The 19351-nt window shown below is 40.4% G+C and overlaps 1 protein-coding gene across 1 annotated transcript in view; it reads left to right on the top strand.

Annotated features, from left to right (window-relative positions):
• The window catches only part of reep5 (receptor accessory protein 5), a 31310-nt gene that overhangs the window by 298 nt on the left and 11661 nt on the right, over positions 1–19351 (top strand). The window contains exon 2 of the mRNA XM_041186781.1: positions 651–744. Within this exon, the coding sequence (XP_041042715.1) occupies positions 651–744 (94 nt within the window). The remainder of the gene's footprint in view (positions 1–650; positions 745–19351) is intronic.

Genomic DNA, 19351 nt, shown 5'->3' with positions numbered 1-19351 from the left:
GCAGGGTGGGGACAGCCCGGGACGGGGGGGGGGGGGCACTTCCAACTTGTTAACGGGCACTCACATCTCCCTCTCCCATATCTCCCTCCGTTCAATACCATGCCTGAGAGTGGCAACTGTTTATGCTGCTGAACTGGCTGTTTTAAGCTAAAACACAGCGTCCCTCACTTCCATGGAACCGTTGTCCGCTTGTCTTTGAGCTCTTGTGGATGTTGATGGTTTCTGTAACCTGATATACTGTCAGCCAGAAGTGTAACTAAATTTACAGCAGTTTGCACGGGGGGGTTGGAGGGGGTCGAGTATATGTATTTATAAACGAGACCTTTTGCCCTGACAGATTTTTGGTTTAGTCTGACATGGTGAAGTGGCCATTTCATGTGAATACTTTACATCCAATAGATGCCGACATTCTCCTTTACCTGCGGAAGCACAATATATGACTGTCAAAACTTGGCTTTTACACAGTAAATCAGAGAGAGTCGGATTATAAACGTCATAAGGAAATTCGGTATGATACTTCCACACAGTTGAACCAACATCCTGCCAAAAAACGGGTTTTGACGGGCCTATAGTATTTTGCTTTCACCCTTTTGTTGCTGAATTGCATCACTGATAATAAAGAGTCCTTAATGTTTCTTTTTTTTTAACAGTTATCTTTGTAATCATTTCGGTTTACCTTGTGGTCGGCTATGCCGCATCTTTGCTTTGCAATTTGATCGGATTCGTTTACCCTGCTTATATCTCGTAAGTGACATCCGCTTTATTTTAATCCGAAATTGCATGGAATTAATGATAGAGACTTAATCTCATATATAGGAACAGATTATTCCTAATTTAATTGTTTGTGATTAATGATGAAGACTTAATCTTGTTATGTATGGAGAATAGATAGGTACGTTCTTAATGCAATCGCTGTAATCAGTTACTCTATAAATGAATGCTTTCTGCAGAATGGGACTAGTTCATTAAATACCAAGAAAAGGTGCCTTTGAACTCGGGGATAAACATTGTACATACATGTTAGTATTTAGGTTGTGGGTGATGCTGCTAAATTGATACATTTAATAATCTTATGGAAAGATTTTTGAATATAGACAGAAGAACATGCTTTAAAAAGCTATTTATTCTACTACCCCTATTTTTTGTATCTTCTTTGCCAAAGGTGTTGAAATTGTGCTGGTGTACCATTGCACAAGCAACCATCAGTACTTTGCTCATGTGACCAATCTTCATGTGAGTCTAGATGATATTGCATCATGACAGCCATTGCAGCTGACTCCAATTCCACCCTTGCCTGATGTTTCTTAAAAAGTGTCACTCAATAGTGATCAGGAGAGATCCTCCCTTCTTCCCTCACTTGGAGTCACTGAAGTTAATTCTAATACCCTGCTGCATTCAACAGGGTCTGACAGTTGAACCTGGGATCTTCCTAATTTTAATGGTTTAGTTCAAGACTAGATTATATTTAGCACTAAGCTATTTGGAAAGCTTGGTGCATTTTTAAAATATTTACGGGGGAGAACTCATTAGATAATTGCCATAATTTCTGTGGTGGCATTTTTTTTCTTTCATGGGATGTGGCTGGTAGCTCTTGGGGCTGCAATATTGCTCCCAGTCAAGTTGGGAATTCTGACAACAGCCAGTAGGCTGCCTAATGGGTACTTAATCCCAATAGGCTTCTGGAAATGGCCTTGGAGGGGTTGACTTCAGCTCTCCAGCCAGTGGATGGGCCCATTGCTGCCAACATTAAATTCCACCCAGTGTGTCGTTATGGGAATGGGGACATGGGCTGAACATTATTTTCAGAGCAAAATAGTAGATGTTAGCACTCCTAAATAATCGTAACTTCTAAATTGTAACTTGTGAAGGGCGGGAGGGAAGGCGGTGCATCACTTTTTGTCATGCAGACAATGCAGAAGTGCATTTCAATACAATTTCTGTTATGAAATCCAATGTATATTTTTTTCATAAAATAGTGCTCCTTCAACAGGGGAGGTCTAGACTTGGATGGAAGAGGTGTCGCTCACATCTGAGAGGCTTCATGTTGATTGCATTACACTTTGTGTGTTACACGTTGTTTTTCATTTCAGACTTGTTTAGGCCTTTTGAAAATCTCTGCCAAATATATTTCTGCATTTTTTGTACAGATTCAAAATTGATATTTTCATCTAAGCCGCCTTTATTACTTTATAGAAAATGGAAAATAAATCCCAAACATAATTTGTTTTCCTGTGGGCAAACATCTAATGTATTTTATTAGTAAATGGTCATTTATCAGTTATAGATTAATACATGACTTTTGGCTTAAATGGTGAGCTTGATTTATGTAGCCATGAGATTAATGAAACCTTTCAATAATTTTGTTCATATTTAGAATTATTGCTTCATGGAATTCCATGTTTACATTGATTTGGTCAAAAGGGGATCCCTTCAAATATACTTTTTAAATGTTTATTTCTGATTTGTATGTGGAAAAGAGGAAGCATCATAGGCTTTCTGATTTTTCTACTAAAGTGAAAAAATAAATTACCACACAATAGTATTTTAATTTTTATCAATTCTGAGAGCAAAGCTCTTGTTGAGATGAGCTGCTTTTGTTTGGAAGCTGGTTTGGTCACACTTAAAATCTAAGCATCAGCAGCAGAGTCTGCTCTTAGAGCAAAATAAATAAGGGTTTTTTGTGCTTTTGCTACCAGTTTTATTTACCATTTTCCCTGAATGGTTTCCCTCTTTTCAGTTGCCCCTTCATTGTCCATACACCTACATGAAACCTCCTTCATTGAGGGTATGGTAGCTTTCACAATGATGACTTTCATCAAGGTCACTTGGTGCTCCAGCGGGGAGACCTGAATGCTTGCTTATTCATATTTTCATCGTCTATCTGTTTAGCTACCACAAAGCTGTCTGATCAAAAATGTACAAAATCTGTTACAGTTTAGAATGACACATCCAAATTTGAGAGTAGAACTCATATTTATATCTTGTCAAGCTACCCTCTTGAACATTAGTGTTTTTGTCTCCTTGCTGGTGTATGGGTAGTACTGTAACCAATTTTGTTTTTTTTTAATCTTGGCAGTGAGTATTGGCAGAATGCTTAACTGTAGAGTATATTCAAACTGATTCTGTGCTCCCCTGACATCTAAATATATGGATTTTCTCAGTAGAAGCTGGAGGTAGCAGTTAGGACTGGAAACTCTTGCTAACTTTTTCTCCTCCTCCCTAGCTCTAGAGTGCTGAGTCTAATTATGACACATCCATTGCTACCTCGGCTATCTTGGCAGTAACCAAATCAAATTTGGGGCTTTATTTGTCTGAATCCCTTGAGAATTCATGTTTGTATGTTTATGATTTGCAATAGGTGTTGATTTTTCAGCAGCAAATATAAAATGTTCTTTGTAACTTACTTTTGGCAAACCCCTGACAAATAAGGGTGAGCTTATTACATCCTAATTGTCATAGATTTAAGAACATTTTCACTTTATACATGGATGTTTTACTTCAGTAAAGCCCTCTTGTGCTCTGTATATCAAAACAAATTTACACTACTCCCTCCCTCCACAGTTTCCAACCCTGCACAGCCCGCTTCTACCTCCTTCCCAAAATCCACAAACAAGGCAGTCCTGGTAGAGCCATTGTGTCAGCCTGTTCCTGCCCCACGGAACTAATTTCTTTCTATCTTGACTCTATTCTTTCTCCCCTTGTCCAATCATTTTCCACCTACATTCATGATTCCTCTGATGCCCTACATCATATCAACAATTTCCAGTTTCCTGGCCCTAACCACTGCTTCTTCATCTCTACACCTTCAACCACCAGGATGGTCTGAAGGCCCCGCTGCTTCTTCCTTGAACAGATGCTCGAACAATCCCCATCCTCCGCCTGGCTGAACTGGTTCTCTCACTGAACAATTTTTCCTTTAACTTCTCATTTCCTCCAAATAAAAGGTGTGGCTATGGGTAGCTGCATGAGCCCCAGATATGTCTGTCTCTTTTTGTGGGGTATGTGGAACATTCCTTGTTTCAGTCCTACTCAGGCCCCCTCTCATAACTCTTTTCTTCAGTACATTGATGACTGTTTTGGTGCCGTTTCATGCTCTCGTCTGGACCTGGAAAAATTTAGCGATTTTGCTTCCAGTTTCCACCCCTTTATCTCCTTCACATGATCCATCTCCAACACTTCCCTTCTCTTCCTTGACCTCTGTCTCCATTTCTGGTGTTAGACTGTCTACCAATATTCATTACAGGCCCACCAACTCCCTCAGCTACCTCTTCTACAGCTCCTCACACCCTGCTTCCTGTAAGGACTCCATCCCATTCTCTCGGTTACTCCGTCTCTGTCGCATCAGTTCTGATGATGCCACTTTCCAAAACAGTGCTTCTGACATGTCTTCCTTCTTCCTTGACTGAGAGTTCCCTCTCGCTGTGGTTGACGGGGCCCTAAACCGTGTCCGACCCAGCTCCCGCACCTCTGCCCTCACCCCTTCCCCTCCTTCCTACAACCATGATAGGTCCCCTTAGTCCTCACCCCACCAGCCTCAGCATTCAAAGGATCATCCTCTGCCATTTCCACCAACTCCAGCATGATGCCATCACCAAACACGTCTTCCCCTCACCCCCCCCACCGTCAGCATTCCATAGGGACCGTTCCCACCCGGACACCCTGGTCCACTCCTCCATCATCCCCAACTCCTCACCCCCCTTCCCATGCAACTGCAAAAGGTGCAACACCTGCCCCTTTACCTCCTCCTCCCTGTCCAAAAGACCAAACACTCCTTTCAGGTGAAGCAGTGTTTCAATTGCACTTCCTTCAATTTGGTATACTTTATTTGCTGCTTCCAATGCAGTCTCCTCTACATTGGGGAGACTAAATGCAGACAGGATGACTGCTGTGTGGAACACCTTTGGTCTGTCTGCAAGTATGGCCCTTGCCATTTCAACACAACATCTTGCTCTCATGCCCACATGTCCATCCTTGGCCTGCTGCAATGTTCCTGTGAAGCCTAAAGCGTGAAGTGAAAGTTGCCATCGCCCCAGAGAGCGCGCTCTCATTAGAGAGAGAGACGACAGGTGATGAGTTTAACCTGAGGTTCACCACCCCTCAGGCGAGGGGCGAGGTTGAGAAGACGGGGCCTTCATGGACAACCTCAGCTGGTACAGGAATTGAACCCATGCTGTTGGCGTCACAAACCAGCCATCTAGCCAAATGAGCTAACCGACCCCAGTAAGCCCAAAGCAAACTGGAGGAACAGCACCTCATCTTCCAATTATGCACTTTACAGCCTTCAGGGCACATCAGATCGTGAACCCGCTCCTCCGCCTTTCATTTTTTTATAATCCAATTTTTAAAACAATTAATTCAAATTTTTATTATTTTTTTTTTTAAAAAATCCTTTTTTCCCCCAACCTTTCACCCCCTTGTTAATCAAGAATCTACCTAGCTCTGCCTTAAAAATATTCAAAGACTCTGCTTCTACTGCCTTTTGAAGAGAGTTCCAAAGACTATCAACCCTCTGAAAGAAAAAAGTTCTCCTCATCTCTTGTATTAAATGAGCAACCCCTTGTTTTTAAACAGTGACCCCTAGTTCTAGATTCTCCCACAAGATGAAACATCCTCTCCACATCCACCCTGTCAAACCTGTTAAGGATTTCAGTTGAGCCGTCTCTTACTCTTCTAAATTCCAATGGATACAAGCCTACCTAATCTGTCCAGCCTTTCCTCATAAGCCAACCCAGTCATTCCTGGTATTAGACTAGTAAACCTTCTATCTTGGTCAATCTCTCCTCAGCTTCTGCCCATCCATGACCTTCCACCTTGCTCCCCCGCTCCAGTATAACAGTATAAAATCCAGCACACTTATACTTCTCTTTAGCTCTGAAGAAGAGTCAGGCAGGACATGAAACGTTAACTCTGTTTCTCTCTCCACAGATGCTGCCAGACCCTTGTTGAGATTTTCCAGCATTTTCTGTTTTTATTACAAATTTACATTAGTTTGGTAAATGGATCCTTTCTGCCATGAGTGATTTGAGCAAAACTTTCAATGTCTTTGCTGCACCAGATCATTTCTGCTAGTTGACCTTGATCTAAAGTGATAATGTTGTGAGATGCTGCCAGTTTTTCTGATGAATCATAGATTTTCCAAACAAAGTTTTTAACAAAATGATGGTGCTTAGTGCCAGTAATGGTGAACATGAAAATTATAAAATACAAATAAGAAAATATAAAACTGTAAAATGGGAATAATTTTGAAGTATTGGGATGTGCTGACAGGTGTAACAAACTACAGGTTGGACGGCTGCAGCAACTCTTGCTTCACTCTTGTGGTTTGTGGCATAATTTAAAATACACTGAGGAACAGGATTTACACTTTTGCAGACATGTTTTGCTAAATGAAGATAGTGAGAACTTCTAATCTTACTGCCTTTTGGTAATAACAAACTAAGTACTAAAATTGTTCCTGTAGCTTATGAAAATATAAATGCATTTTGTAAAGTTGATCCCTTTTTAACTTTTGATTTTCAAATACCTCAGTGTTATTCTATATGGCATGATGACTGGATAAGAATAATTATAGCTCCACCCTTTAAACATGATGAATTGTGAACAAATGTTGAAATAAGTGGGAGAGAAAAGGAAGGAGGAAACCACTACAGGTTACACTATGATCATTTGCTATACTCTTATCTTTTGGGCAGGTCCTGACTCAAGTCTCACACATGAGACTCTTGAACCACTTACTAGGGAAGAGTAGTTGAATTGGATTCTTATTTCTTTCCTCAGCTTTTATCTTTGGAATACATTCAGCCAGCTAGGCTGCAACCAGGGCTAAAGAGTCTCACCTACACTTCAAGGCAGAGGTTGGGGGTTGTCATCTGCATCTGTCAGAACATGTAATAAAATATATTTTTATGATGACACTAAGACCCTGCCATCTTGCTTCTATGTTAGAAGCTGGGAGCATTTTTTAAATCATGGGTGATTTGTTTACCTTGTACGTACAGCAATCTCCAGAAACTAGTGTTTACAGTTTTTTTTTTAAATTCTCTTTAGTCTTATTATTCGACATGCTCAGTTAACTATTTTATTCTCTAAACATTTTGGGCATTTAAGTTCTTTTTTGAAAGAAATTCTGTTGTGCAGTGGTTTGCAGGAAAAGGAGTTCTAGGATTCTTGCTGTAAAGTGTTTCATGACTAATACATTGGCAGCAGTTCAATAGCCTACGTGAGTGCACTATTGATTGTTTTACTTGGCCAAAACACATAAGAAAACTGAAATGTTACTTGGTATTTATATCTAGTCGAGCTGATATTTTATGAAAGATTTGCCTTTTAAAGTTCAATTAAAGAAAAATTGGGTTGGATTTATTTGTTGCAAGTTATATTATATCTTAAAATAGCATGCACATTTTAAAATTCAGTTTCCCTTCCCTGGATATGTGTTTAATAATGCTCTTCATGTTAAGACAACAAAATAAGTTGGGATTGCAATTTTACAATGTGACCTGCAATTTAAAATTAATTTTATGTCCTTTACTTTAAATGTGTCCTGTATAAGGAAGTAATCATTTACCTCAGTAAGACACTAATGATGTAGAACTAGGCACACAATAATCTGTAGTAAATAAATTCTTGCGACTTTACAAAAATATTCAAGACACACCTACGTAAAAATTCTGGCTTAATAGCAAGCATATTGTGCTCCCCAATGCAATGTGTGTGTGTTTCTGTTAAAATGTAAAATTTTAGCATTGAGATCACTTGCTTCTATTCTTCAGGTGCTGTGTATCGCCATGTTGAGATTTTGTTAGGGACCTGTTTTTATGGTAACACATTGAAAATATTCTCAGGTTTTGAACTGAGTTTTTATTGTTTTTGCCACTCAAAATAAAGGATCTTAGCACAGAGAGCACCCAGTAACAACACTTATGTTGAGTTTAGTTCAAGCATTTAAAATCCTGCATATAGGAGAAATTTCCCATTCATGGGATCAATATTTTTTCCTATATAAGTGTCACAATTTCTGTCATTCCTTTGTTAGTATTTCTAAGGTGGCACATCTGTTTGTTAAGCTATATGATAGCACTGTAACTGCCACAAATGTCTCCAACAGCAAACTATGTTTAAAAGTTTAGAGCTTTGCAATTCTGTTTACTTACCAACTCTTTTAATGTTAAATAATGACAACAAAAAGTGTGAATAAAGATCAAGATTTGTGGACAAGAAGTGCAATGTTGTATCCTAATTGCAAGAGGCATAAGGTCTTGTACTGCTGTGTTGGGGTCTCTGTTCAGTGATGCTGTGACGAGTCCCTGGCAGGAGCATTGCACAAGGCCCTGAGAACACTGAAAAGTAGGCTCTGGGATCACATGGATTGGTTCCTGCAACCTGGGGACATAAGGAAGGACATATCGGGATCAGAGAAGGGATGGATCTGAGATCAGAGAGCACCAGCAATAAGGCCTAGTATAGGGGGTGGGGGTCAGAAGTCTGAGCGGGAGTGCCTTAGGTTCAGCATGGCAGGTCTGGGGTGGTACAATTTGGAGGTGTAGAATCTCCGTTTTGGGGAGTTGCTGGATCTGATAGTATTGAGGGGAGGGAAGCAAGTTTTAGCAACTTTGAGGAGCTGGCCAGGAGAATGATGGCAAACTACACTTGGCCTCTTTAGGAGTACCACAGTACCCTACTCCCATGGTCCTACTTATCAGCTTCCTTGTCAGAATGCTTGCTGCCCCGCTTTGTGCCCACAGATTTCTTTTCACCACTTTCATAATCAGCGATTTTTGTCTTTGTATTCCCATCTTAGAGCATTTAAACACATGCTAATTGTGCTGTTAATGAAGTACAATTTCCTGAAATAATCTCACATAGAGCACAATGGGTGTAGGAAACAAATCTACCTTATAGTGTTAAAAACAAAAAAACTGCGGATGCTGGAAATCCAAAACAAAAACAGAATTACCTGGAAAAACTCAGCAGGTCTGGCAGCATCGGCGGAGAAGAAAAGAGTAGACGTTTCGAGTCCTCATGACCCTTCGACAGAACTTGGCGAACAAGTTCTGTCGAAGAGTCATGAGGACTCGAAACGTCGACTCTTTTCTTCTCCGCCGATACTGCCAGACCTGCTGAGTTTTTCCAGGTAATTCTGTTTTTGTTCTACCTTATAGTGTATTTGCCAAGGACACAGTCCACACACAAACCAAAATCACCGTATCAAATGTTCAAAAGTTAATTGTTTCTGATTTTCTCCTTTTTTTAGGAATTTTCTAAACCTCCAAAAATAGTTCAGAAGAGAAGTTTATTAACTGAATTTTCAGCCGTTTCATTGTGGGCTTCAGTGGACAATCTTTGCTGCTGCTAGTCATATGTGTGTTAATCATAGATCTTGCTTGAGCATTCATAATAGAAAAGCCGTTTGATATTTTAAATGAGTTCTGCCTAAAATAACTGACTTGCCAAGCTTTATCTGAAAGGTTTTTGGCAAAAGCAAAGCAACTCACAGACCCTAAGGGTGAAGGGAATACACCCTTCTACATACATTAGTTGGATGCCTGAGTTTATGTTGGGGAAGGCACAATTTTCCATATTAAATTGCCACTATCTTCCTTAGTATCTTGCTGCCCTCCTCATTGTTTCCTGGACCCTACTTTTGTGGCATCAGCAAACTTTGTCAGCTTTGATGTGTGTATCCAAGTCCAAGTCATGTATAAACAAAAGGGAATTCAGCACCAGTCCCTCTGATACTTCTAATCCTTCTCCAACAAAGCAACATCCATGTGTTGCAATCCCTTGTTTTCTGTTTAACTTTCTAACTTATGTTGCTATATTCCTTTTTTAAAAACTTTGTTCATGAGATATGGGTGTCGCTGGCTAAGCCAGCATTTATTGCCCATCCCTAATTGCCCTTGTTCTTAAAATAGATGCTTGAATTTTCATTACAAGCTTTCTTTCAGACAGTTGAATAAACTCCATATATGCTTTAATAGTTCATAATTTAACCTAATTTTATTCAGAAACTGCTCCAGTTATAGAGGGTGCAGAGGAGATTTAACAGTGTGGTACCAGGGATGAAAGACTTCAGTTATGTGGAGAGACTAGAGAGACTGGGGTCGTTCTCCATGTAGCAGAGAAAGCTAAGAGGAGATTTGATAGAGGTGTTCAATATAATAAATGGTTTTGATAGAGTAAATAAGCAGAAACTGTTTCCAGTGGCAGGAGGGTCAGAAGACTGAGATTTAAGGTAATTGATAAAAGAACCATAGGCAATATGAGGAAATATCTTTTCACACAGCAAGTTGTTATAATCTGGAACGCATTCCAGATGGGTTGGGAGCCGATTCAATGATGATTTTCAAAAGGGATTTGGATAAGTATTTGGGAAGGAAAATTTTGAAGGGAGAGTGGAGGAATGGGACTAATTGGATGGTTCTTTTGAAGAGGAGACAAAAGCACAGTGGGCAGAAAGGTTTCCTAGGCTATGTTGATATAGTCTATGAACTATTTTTTTAAAATCTGTATAATTTCATATTTTTCAATTAATTTCATCTGGTCCTACATAACCTTTCTGCATGTTTTTAGACAATAGAAATATATCAGCATAGTAATACATTCTTTATTTCACCATTCCTTATCAAGTATATTAGGTGCAAATATGAACCTTGAAAATATCAATAAAACTGTCATAATTCAAGCTGAGTTTTTATTGATCACTCATAAATTTGTAGTGCTGATTACATATTATGCACTTCATGGTGTAAAGCATAGTATACTTCAACTAACAGTGAGCAAAGCCATGGAAAATTTGCGAGTATAGATATTACACTTATCCAAGCTATGCTAGGCTTGAGTCCACTTGATACTCGTGACTCATAACAAATTTTTGGACACAATTTAATTGTGAAGTCTGAGGTAAAGTTTCTATCTCCACACCAACCACTTACAATTTTCCATCTGTTCATTTTGAATGGGTAGATAAAAATGGTCTAGTAAACACAAGTGCACGTTTACCCCATGGATTTCCAATTTAAATTGCCACCAAAATTTTCTAATAATCAGAAGCCTTGAGTGTCTGGCATAGGCTGGATATATGTAGAATAAAGTTCCTCCAGTCTAATAATATTGTTTAGCTCACAGTTTAGAACAACATCCTTCCTGTATCACTTCAAATGTTTCTTTTCCCACATCACTCTCCCTCTGTCTTCACTTGTGTGAGTTTGCATGTTAGAGCCAGACAGACATTGTGGAAAACACTGCATACTTATACGTCCTTTACAGATGGACAAAGTAGAGTTATCAATGTTCAATTTGAGTAGAGGCCCAAAAAGCTAATCAGCTACAGTTTTTCCTTTTGATCATTCCTTTTCACATTGAAATATTTAGTTTGATTTTCACTTATAAATATTGTCTGATTCTCCGATCACAATACACAAATATATCCATGTAATCAATTAATTCCTTACAGTATCTAAGATAAAGGGATAAGTTCCCACCTCTTTCAATCTTTTATGGAACTGGAAAATAAATTCTGTTCATGGCATAGTGATTTGAAACCAGGAGCAAGATTTTTGCTGCGGGTTTTCAGGACCCCACTGTCGGGCGGAAAGGCAGGTCAGAAGCCTATGCTATGGGTGAAATTTTACAGCTGGTCCCACTAAAATCAATGGACTTTTGAAAGGCTCATTGCATCTTATGGGCCTGCCCCTACCACAACAGGGCTGTAAAATTCTGCCCTGTGTGGGAAGCAGTCACCCGGCTATGAAATGGCCACTTTGTGACTAGAAGTGGGTTTGTCTTCCAATTAACGTTGATGGGAAGGCTCTTGAAGCTGGAGGGCCAAAAGGAGGCCTCCAACTTGGAAGGAGCAGCAGTTGGCCTTTCGAGGTAACTGAGAGAGATGGTTCTCCAAGATGAAGCCACCTTCCCTTCAACTCTTTAAATTTAAACATAGGGCAGGATATTGAGTTTGGTGAGTGGGGGTTGGGGCCCACTCGCTGATGTGTAAAATGATGGGGGATGACATCACCCCGCCCATTTCAATTTTCAGATCGGTGGGGGCGCAACCGAATCAACTGTCAACGGCCAATTGAGGCCATTTAAAAACTAACTGAAGTAGTTAAAGGACCTGGAAAAACTCAGCAGGTCTGGCAGCATCGGCGGAGAAGAAAAGAGTTGACGTTTCGAGTCCTCATGACCCTTCGACAGAACATGAGGACTCGAAACGTCAACTCTTTTCTTCTCCGCCGATGCTGCCAGACCTGCTGAGTTTTTCCAGGTAATTCTGTTTTTGTTTTGGATTTCCAGCATCCGCAGTTTTTTTGTTTTTATATTAGTTAAAGGACCTGCCCGTCCAACCTTAAGGTTGGCGAACAGGCCGGGAGCCCTGGCAGGCTTCAGAAAAAGCTTGAAACCTCTTCCACGGACGGGATGAGGTTTCATGTAGGTTTTTAAAAATTTAATAAAAGTTTACTTAAAAGTGATGTTCACGTCCCAACTCATGTTCCCCTCATGGGACACTGTCACATGTCAGGAAAATTTTATTTTTCTATATTTCACGTTTTTGAATTTGGCGCCGATCTCCCTGAGGCAGCACTTAGCCTCAAGGAGATGAGTGCGCTCTTTTACGCATGCTCACGGCTTAGGGAATCCCCCTTCCCCCCCCCCCCCCCCCCAGCCGCACAGGGAGCGCATAGCATTTCCTGGCAGACGCCATGATGGGCAGGCCTTAGTTGGCCCGCCCACGTAAAATGGCGGCGTCCCCCCGATTGGAGGCGCGCCTGCACACGCCCACTCCTGAGCCCCCCCCTCCCTCCCGACAGGGGGAAAATTTTTCCCATAGACATAGTCGCTGGGCCACGGGGTGGCCAGTGACTGCAGCTGGAGCCAAGCAGGCAGGGAGGACCTCAGCCTACCTAGAGCACTGGACCCCAGGTCTACTGGTGGGAAGCCATCTGCAGGTAACTACACTGTTAGCTGGAGCCTTTGAGGACCTGCAGACAATAGGCCTGAATAGGCCCTCAGGTGAATTGGCTATCCGCTACTTGTGGGCAGGCAGCCCTGCTGTCCGCTTTATCATCCCACCCCAGAGAAACTAGCCTGGGGTTTAGGATGGAACCGGGGAATCAGCACAGGCAGGTAGAGTGAAATTCTACATTCCAACTCTGTGCCTGCCTCAACTGGGGGATAGAAACACAGCTCCAGGAATCACTATTATTGACTCTGCTAGTTTATATCTTCTGTACTGCACCTATTTCCCATACAAACAGCAATAACTGAAGTCAGTACTTCACAAGGTCTGACTAATACTAGGGCCCTCTGTAAACTGGACTTTACAGGGACCAATCTTTGGTATTTGCAACTTTTGTTGTACATTATGACATCAATTTTTGGCTGCCTAGGCTTGTTATACCTAGAGTATTTTGCTAGATTATTCCTCTTGATATATCCTTAATTTTATCTTGTTTGCTGTTTTTAGTAATATGTAGCCTTGCCTTTCAGCTGCTGTCTTCCAATTTCCACTCCATCTTCCTTTCAAATGGGAAACGGAATGTTTTTATTCTCCCTTTTTTAGTAATTGGTTCACTACACATTTCTTTGATTCTTTTTTAAAGCTAATCATTCACTTTTTTGCACCACAAAGGCCCTTGAGTAGGATTTTGCCTCTTGGTTAGGATTCTTGACTGACATCAATTATGGGGAGTGGCCATTGCAAATTGTAGGAGTAAAACTAAAAGGTGGTCTGAGAACAAGTCTTCAGTAAGCCGTGCCACAAGCTGGGGTTGCAGGAGATCATAAAACCAAAAAAACTGCAGATGCTGGAAATCCAAAATAAAAAAATTACCTGGAAAACATCGGCAGGTCTGGCAGCATCAGCGGAGAAGAGCACAGTTGACGTTTCGAGTCCTCATGACCCTTCAACAGAAGATCATATTGTGCTTTTCAGTGGTTATCTTGTTTGTAATGGAGCTGCTCTAGGCTGCCTCCCCTATTTGATGCCAGATCAGTGGCCCAGTTGTGAAAGAAACCCATGAGGGTTTATGTGACAGAAAGCATTTTCTTAAGCTGCCCATTGTTCTTGTTTTAAAAACTGGAAGTATTTTCTATGAAAAGTACTAGATTTCCTGTCTTCTTCCATGATCATTTCACTATTAATCTATCATTTCTCTACAGTTGGGTCCTGTATGCATGCTCTAACTATGAGAAAGGTTGAACCATGATTTCTTATCTAGCTCAGTTCACTGTGGTTTTAAAGGGTTCTACTTAGCATTAATTTGTCATTTCTTGGGATAAAGGTTGACTTCCTGTGTCTGTTTACAGCATTTTCTGTTTTTGTTTGAATTCCAGCATTTATTTATTTTTTTGCTTTTTAGTGTTTAACTTCTTTCTGCAATCTTTGATACTTGTGTCTGCAGCCAAGAATTTGTGTGGTTGACACTCATAGGCCCCTATTCAATGATTTGATGAAGAGCAGTATTGACAACAGAAGTTGCCTTTTAACATTTTCTATTATAAACACAACTTTTTCCAGAATGTATTAGAGACCCACCACCGATCATCAAGCCATTGTTTCCAGGACTGTCACTGACCTCATCTCCTCTGGAGATCTTCCCTCCACAGCCTCCAACCTTATAGTCCCCCAACCCCATACAGCCTGCTTCTACCTCCTTCCCAAAATCTACAAACAGGACAGTTCTGGTAGACCCATTGTTTCAGCCTGTTCCTGCCCCATTGAACTAATTTCTTCCTATGTTGACTCTATTTTCTCTCCCCTTATCCAGTCTCCTCCCTCCTACAATCGTGATTCTTCTGACATCCTACATCATTTCAACAATTTCCAGTTTCCTGGCCCTAACCCCCTCCTCTTCACTATGGACGTCCAATCCTTATACACCTCCACCCCCCACCAGAATAGACTGAGGGCCCTCCGCTGCTTCCTTGAATGGAGGCCTGAACAATCTCCATCCACCACCACCCCCTTCCACCTGGCTGAACTTGTTCTCTCGTTGAACAATTTCTCCTTTAACTTGCCTCAAGTTCTCCAAATAAAAGTTGTGGCTGTGGGTACCTGGATGGGCCATGTCTCTCATTTTGTGGGGTACGTGGAAGATTCCTTGTTCCGGTCCTACTCAGGCCTCCTCTCTCACTCTCTTTTTCTGGTACATCAATGACTATATTGGTGCCACTTCGCACTTTCGCCTGGAACTGGGGGAAAAAGATTCTGAAGAAGAGTCATACTGGACTGGAAACGTTAACTCTGTTTCTCTTTCCACAGACACTGCCAGACCTGTTGAGTTTTTCCAGCATTTTCTGTTTTTGTATTAGAGAATTCTTGTTCTGTTTTGCCCAATTCTATCCCTTTATTTTCTATTGATTCCTAAAATTCTTCAGTCTTGTCCTGCTGTTATTTACTGACCTTATGATGGATGGAAGGTCATTGGTGAAGCAGCTGAAGATGGTTGGGCCTAGGACACTACCCTGAGGAACTCCTGCAGTGATGTCCTGGAGCAGAGGTGACTGACCTCTAACAGCCACAACCATCTTCCTTTGTGCTAGGTATGACTCCAACCAGCGGAGAGTTTTCCCCCTGATTCCCATTGACTCCAGTTTTGCTAGGGCTCCTTGATGTCAGGGGCAGTCACCTCACCAAAAGCGCTGTAGAACTATGTTTAAAATGAAGCTTTAGTCACTGTCAGCAGAAGCAACTGCTTAAAGTACCAGATAGGGAGGGCTGTCCTTGTGTGTTTGTGGACATGGTTTGTTGAATATTGTATGTGGAAATATTGGCATAATGGTTATGTTACTGCACTAGTAAACTCGAAGCCTGGACTACTGATCCAGAGATGTTAGTTCAGATCTCACAATAGCAGCTGAGACTTTTAAATTCAGTTAATTTAACAAACCTGTAATTTAAAAAAAAAAAGTTAGTATCTAACCAAGTGCTAACCAAGTTACTACTGGATTGTTGTATGTACCCAACTGCTTCACTAATACCCTTTAAGGAAGAAAACCTGCTGTTGTTAACCAATTTTGCCTGCATGTGACTCCAGACTCTCAGCAATTTAGTTGACTCTCAACTGCCCTCTGAGCTGGCTCATCACCACCTTCTCCAGGGCAGTTAGGGAGGGGCAATAAAAGTTGGCCTTGTCAGTGATGCTACATCCCATGAATGAATTGGTAAAAATTCTGGATATTTTCCTTTAACCTTTTTGCTGGTGCCAATTCCTGGGTTGGAGGTGGTGGGTGGTGTTTTCTTTAATGTCAGCCTTGGCTCAGTGGTGGCACTCTCATCTCCGAGTCAGAACATTGAATTCATGCCCCATGCCAGAAACATCAGTGAAAATCTAGGTGCAGTGCAGTGCAGTACTGAGCGAGTGCTACACTGTTGGAGATGCCATCTTTCAGGTGAGACATTAAACCAAAGCCCCCTCTGCCTTTCAGGTGGATGGAGAAGATCCCATGGCACTATTGGAAAAAGAGTAAGGGTGGTCTTCCTTGTGTCCTAGCCAATACTGATCCTTCAGCCAACACCTAAAACAGATGATTGATAATTTATTTAATTCCTGTTTATGGGAGCTGTGTGCAAATTGTTTTCAACATCAGTAATGGCTAAGTTCCAATGAAGTTCTTAATGGCTGCAAAGCGACTTTGATGCCACGAAAGAGGGTACGTAAAAGCCTTTTCCTTCTTGAGCTTGAATATAGCTGGAGGATTAAAAAGTGGCTGGGGAGGAGGGTTGGGAGTCCTTGATGATGTCATGCTCCAAGATGGCAATAATCTTTTTACATTTTTAAACCAAGAAATGTAATAAAAAAACATAGGGAAGAATGAAAATGTAGCAGTGGTCTCTGTTTTATTCCTCATCTTTCCTTTCATTACATTGCACTTTGTCATAGAGGATTTATTGGAGGTCGTTGGTTGCTGAACTCTATAGCTGCTCCTGCCTTGGGCTGCCTGTTATTAATAGTCACCACCCTGGTTACTATTAGATACAGTTACTTGACATTGAGCTGACTATGATGGGTCAGGAAAATAGCACATCCATCTGCCGCTTTCCCTAAAAATGGTTATGGAACTGCTACCTAATGTTTCATTTGCTGATGATGCTGCCAAAATGTAGGGAAAAAAATTACCATCCAGCCTCGTGGAATCAGCTTGTGGCAAAATCATTTAAAAACAGTGTTCTTGGCTCAATAGAGATTTGGAAATTTGTATTTTTTTTTAAATTGCCAAGATTCTTTCCACTATCATTTGTGAAAATTGACCACCTCGGGGCCCATTGCTGATCAGTGTTCTTTTCAAATTCTAAATGTTGTTATTGATCTTTTTTTCACTGTTAATGACCTAGATCTGATGTCCTGCACATTAATAACTTGTTAAATGCTGTCCATCAAATATATTAACTCCCTATTATTCCTTGAACTCCCAACCTTTAATTCAATCTTCTAACGTATTCATTTACATCAACAAATAACTCCTGTTTAATTTACTTTGATTATGCTACAAAGACATCTGCTAGACATTACAAAATTTATAATATTGGACAGTGAGCTGTACAGTAGGCAGTTAGCAGTGGTTGGGAATAATGCCAGTGGAATCAGCAGCGTTTGGTGTTGTATGGAGGGAAGTCCAGGAACTCAGCAAAAGGCTAGGGATAAGGCTGTCACCACCCTGAGAGGTTGTAAGAGAAAAGGTATGGAGGAGGTTGTGGATTTGGCAAGAACTAGGCTGAACTGTCTAACAATGTTGAAATAGAATTTTTTGTTTATATTTTTGTTTTTGAGGTGTGTGGGGAAATGTAATTACCTCCAAATTCTCTTGGTGTTAAAGAAAATCATGATGGCACCTGAGCTGGAGGGGTGAAAGAAATTTAACTCAGCCACCAAGCAGCTCGGCTGTGTAATTGCAACATGTCATAATAAAACACTACATAGACTTACAGGCAGGGGTATTTCTGCACAGAGTAAATAAAAAATTGAAAGGGAAGTCAAGCGATGCAATCATGATGTTCTTGCAAATGTAAGATCTCGATAGAGATAATCTTTCCATAGGTATCCCAAAAACAGCAGTGAAGTTAGTTCTGTCCTTTTTTTGTGTCAAGGGGAATGTTGAACTTAACATCTGTGGAACTCCATTTTTAATTACAGTAGTGCCTTTTGAATTTAATGTCAATCTGAGCAGGTAGAACAATTAGATTGGGTCTTAATGTTAAAGTTCATTTAAAGAATACTGATGCAGCACCACCTTAATGCTGGATTAGTGTCCACCCGGGTTACGTGTTCAAGTCTTGAAGTGGATTTTAAGCCAACTTGGTGAGAAAGCTTTGGATTTAGTTGGTGATTACAAATTTTAATGGTTGATTTTGTCGTTGTGTATCTGTATTAATACTTCCTTTATAATTTAAGAATCTCGTTGGTTGCTTTGTATCACATCACAGTAGTATAAACTTTGTAACATGACTTACAACCTCTGATTTTATATGTGCCAAGGTTTTGATGCTCCATTGTGAAAAGTGGAGTTACAAAATTTGTAACTTAAATTACATTTCTGTTCATCGAATTGGTCCACTGTAGTGTTAAAGCAATATGGAAATAAAATGCAAAAGGGTTATGTAAATAATTGGCAACATTACTAAGTTTTAATACTAACGTATGTTTGCTTTGTTTCATTTTTGTATGCTAGGCGTTGGCAGCATTGACTTTCTTATAGGGAGAAGCAGAAGAAGTCATCTTATAGATGTTATAGATTGTTATAGATTGTCAACAGAGTTGCTGAAGTGTATCCAGAGTTAGGATGTTGGAATTTTTTTATTAATGGACCGCTTCTCATTTTCTTGTGAAGCACCCATTTGGTACAAAACTACAGTAAGCCTTTTTTGAATTTTTGTTTCCCAACTAAGTAAAACATTTTCAGGCCTGGCCTCAAGTTCCACATTTTAAACTAATGATCCAGTTTTTAAAAAAAATCTCTCTCTATAGGGATTTTTATTTATGATTGTCAGGGGTGGGGCAAAGAAACCCTCTTGTGGCTGCCCAAGGCCAAGACAAATAATTTCTATTTGACACAAATATAAGTTACAAATTTTGTAACTTAAATTACATTTCTATTCATCGAATTGGTCCACTGTAGTGTTAAAGCAATATGGAAATAAAATGCAAAAGGGTTATGTAAATAATCGGCAACATTACTAAGTTTTAATACTAACCTATGTTTGCTTTGTTTCATTTTTATATGCTAGGAGTTGGCAGCATTGACTTTCTTATAGGGAGAAGCAGAAGGAGTCATCTTATAGATGTTATTGATTGTTATAGATTGACATTGCTGAGGCTCATTCATGACATGAGAAAAATATATACTTGTATTT

The sequence above is a fragment of the Carcharodon carcharias genome, chromosome 4 (assembly GCF_017639515.1).
Source record: "Carcharodon carcharias isolate sCarCar2 chromosome 4, sCarCar2.pri, whole genome shotgun sequence".
Lineage (NCBI taxonomy): Eukaryota > Metazoa > Chordata > Chondrichthyes > Lamniformes > Lamnidae > Carcharodon > Carcharodon carcharias.
This window is presented reverse-complemented; position numbering and strand designations above follow the sequence as displayed.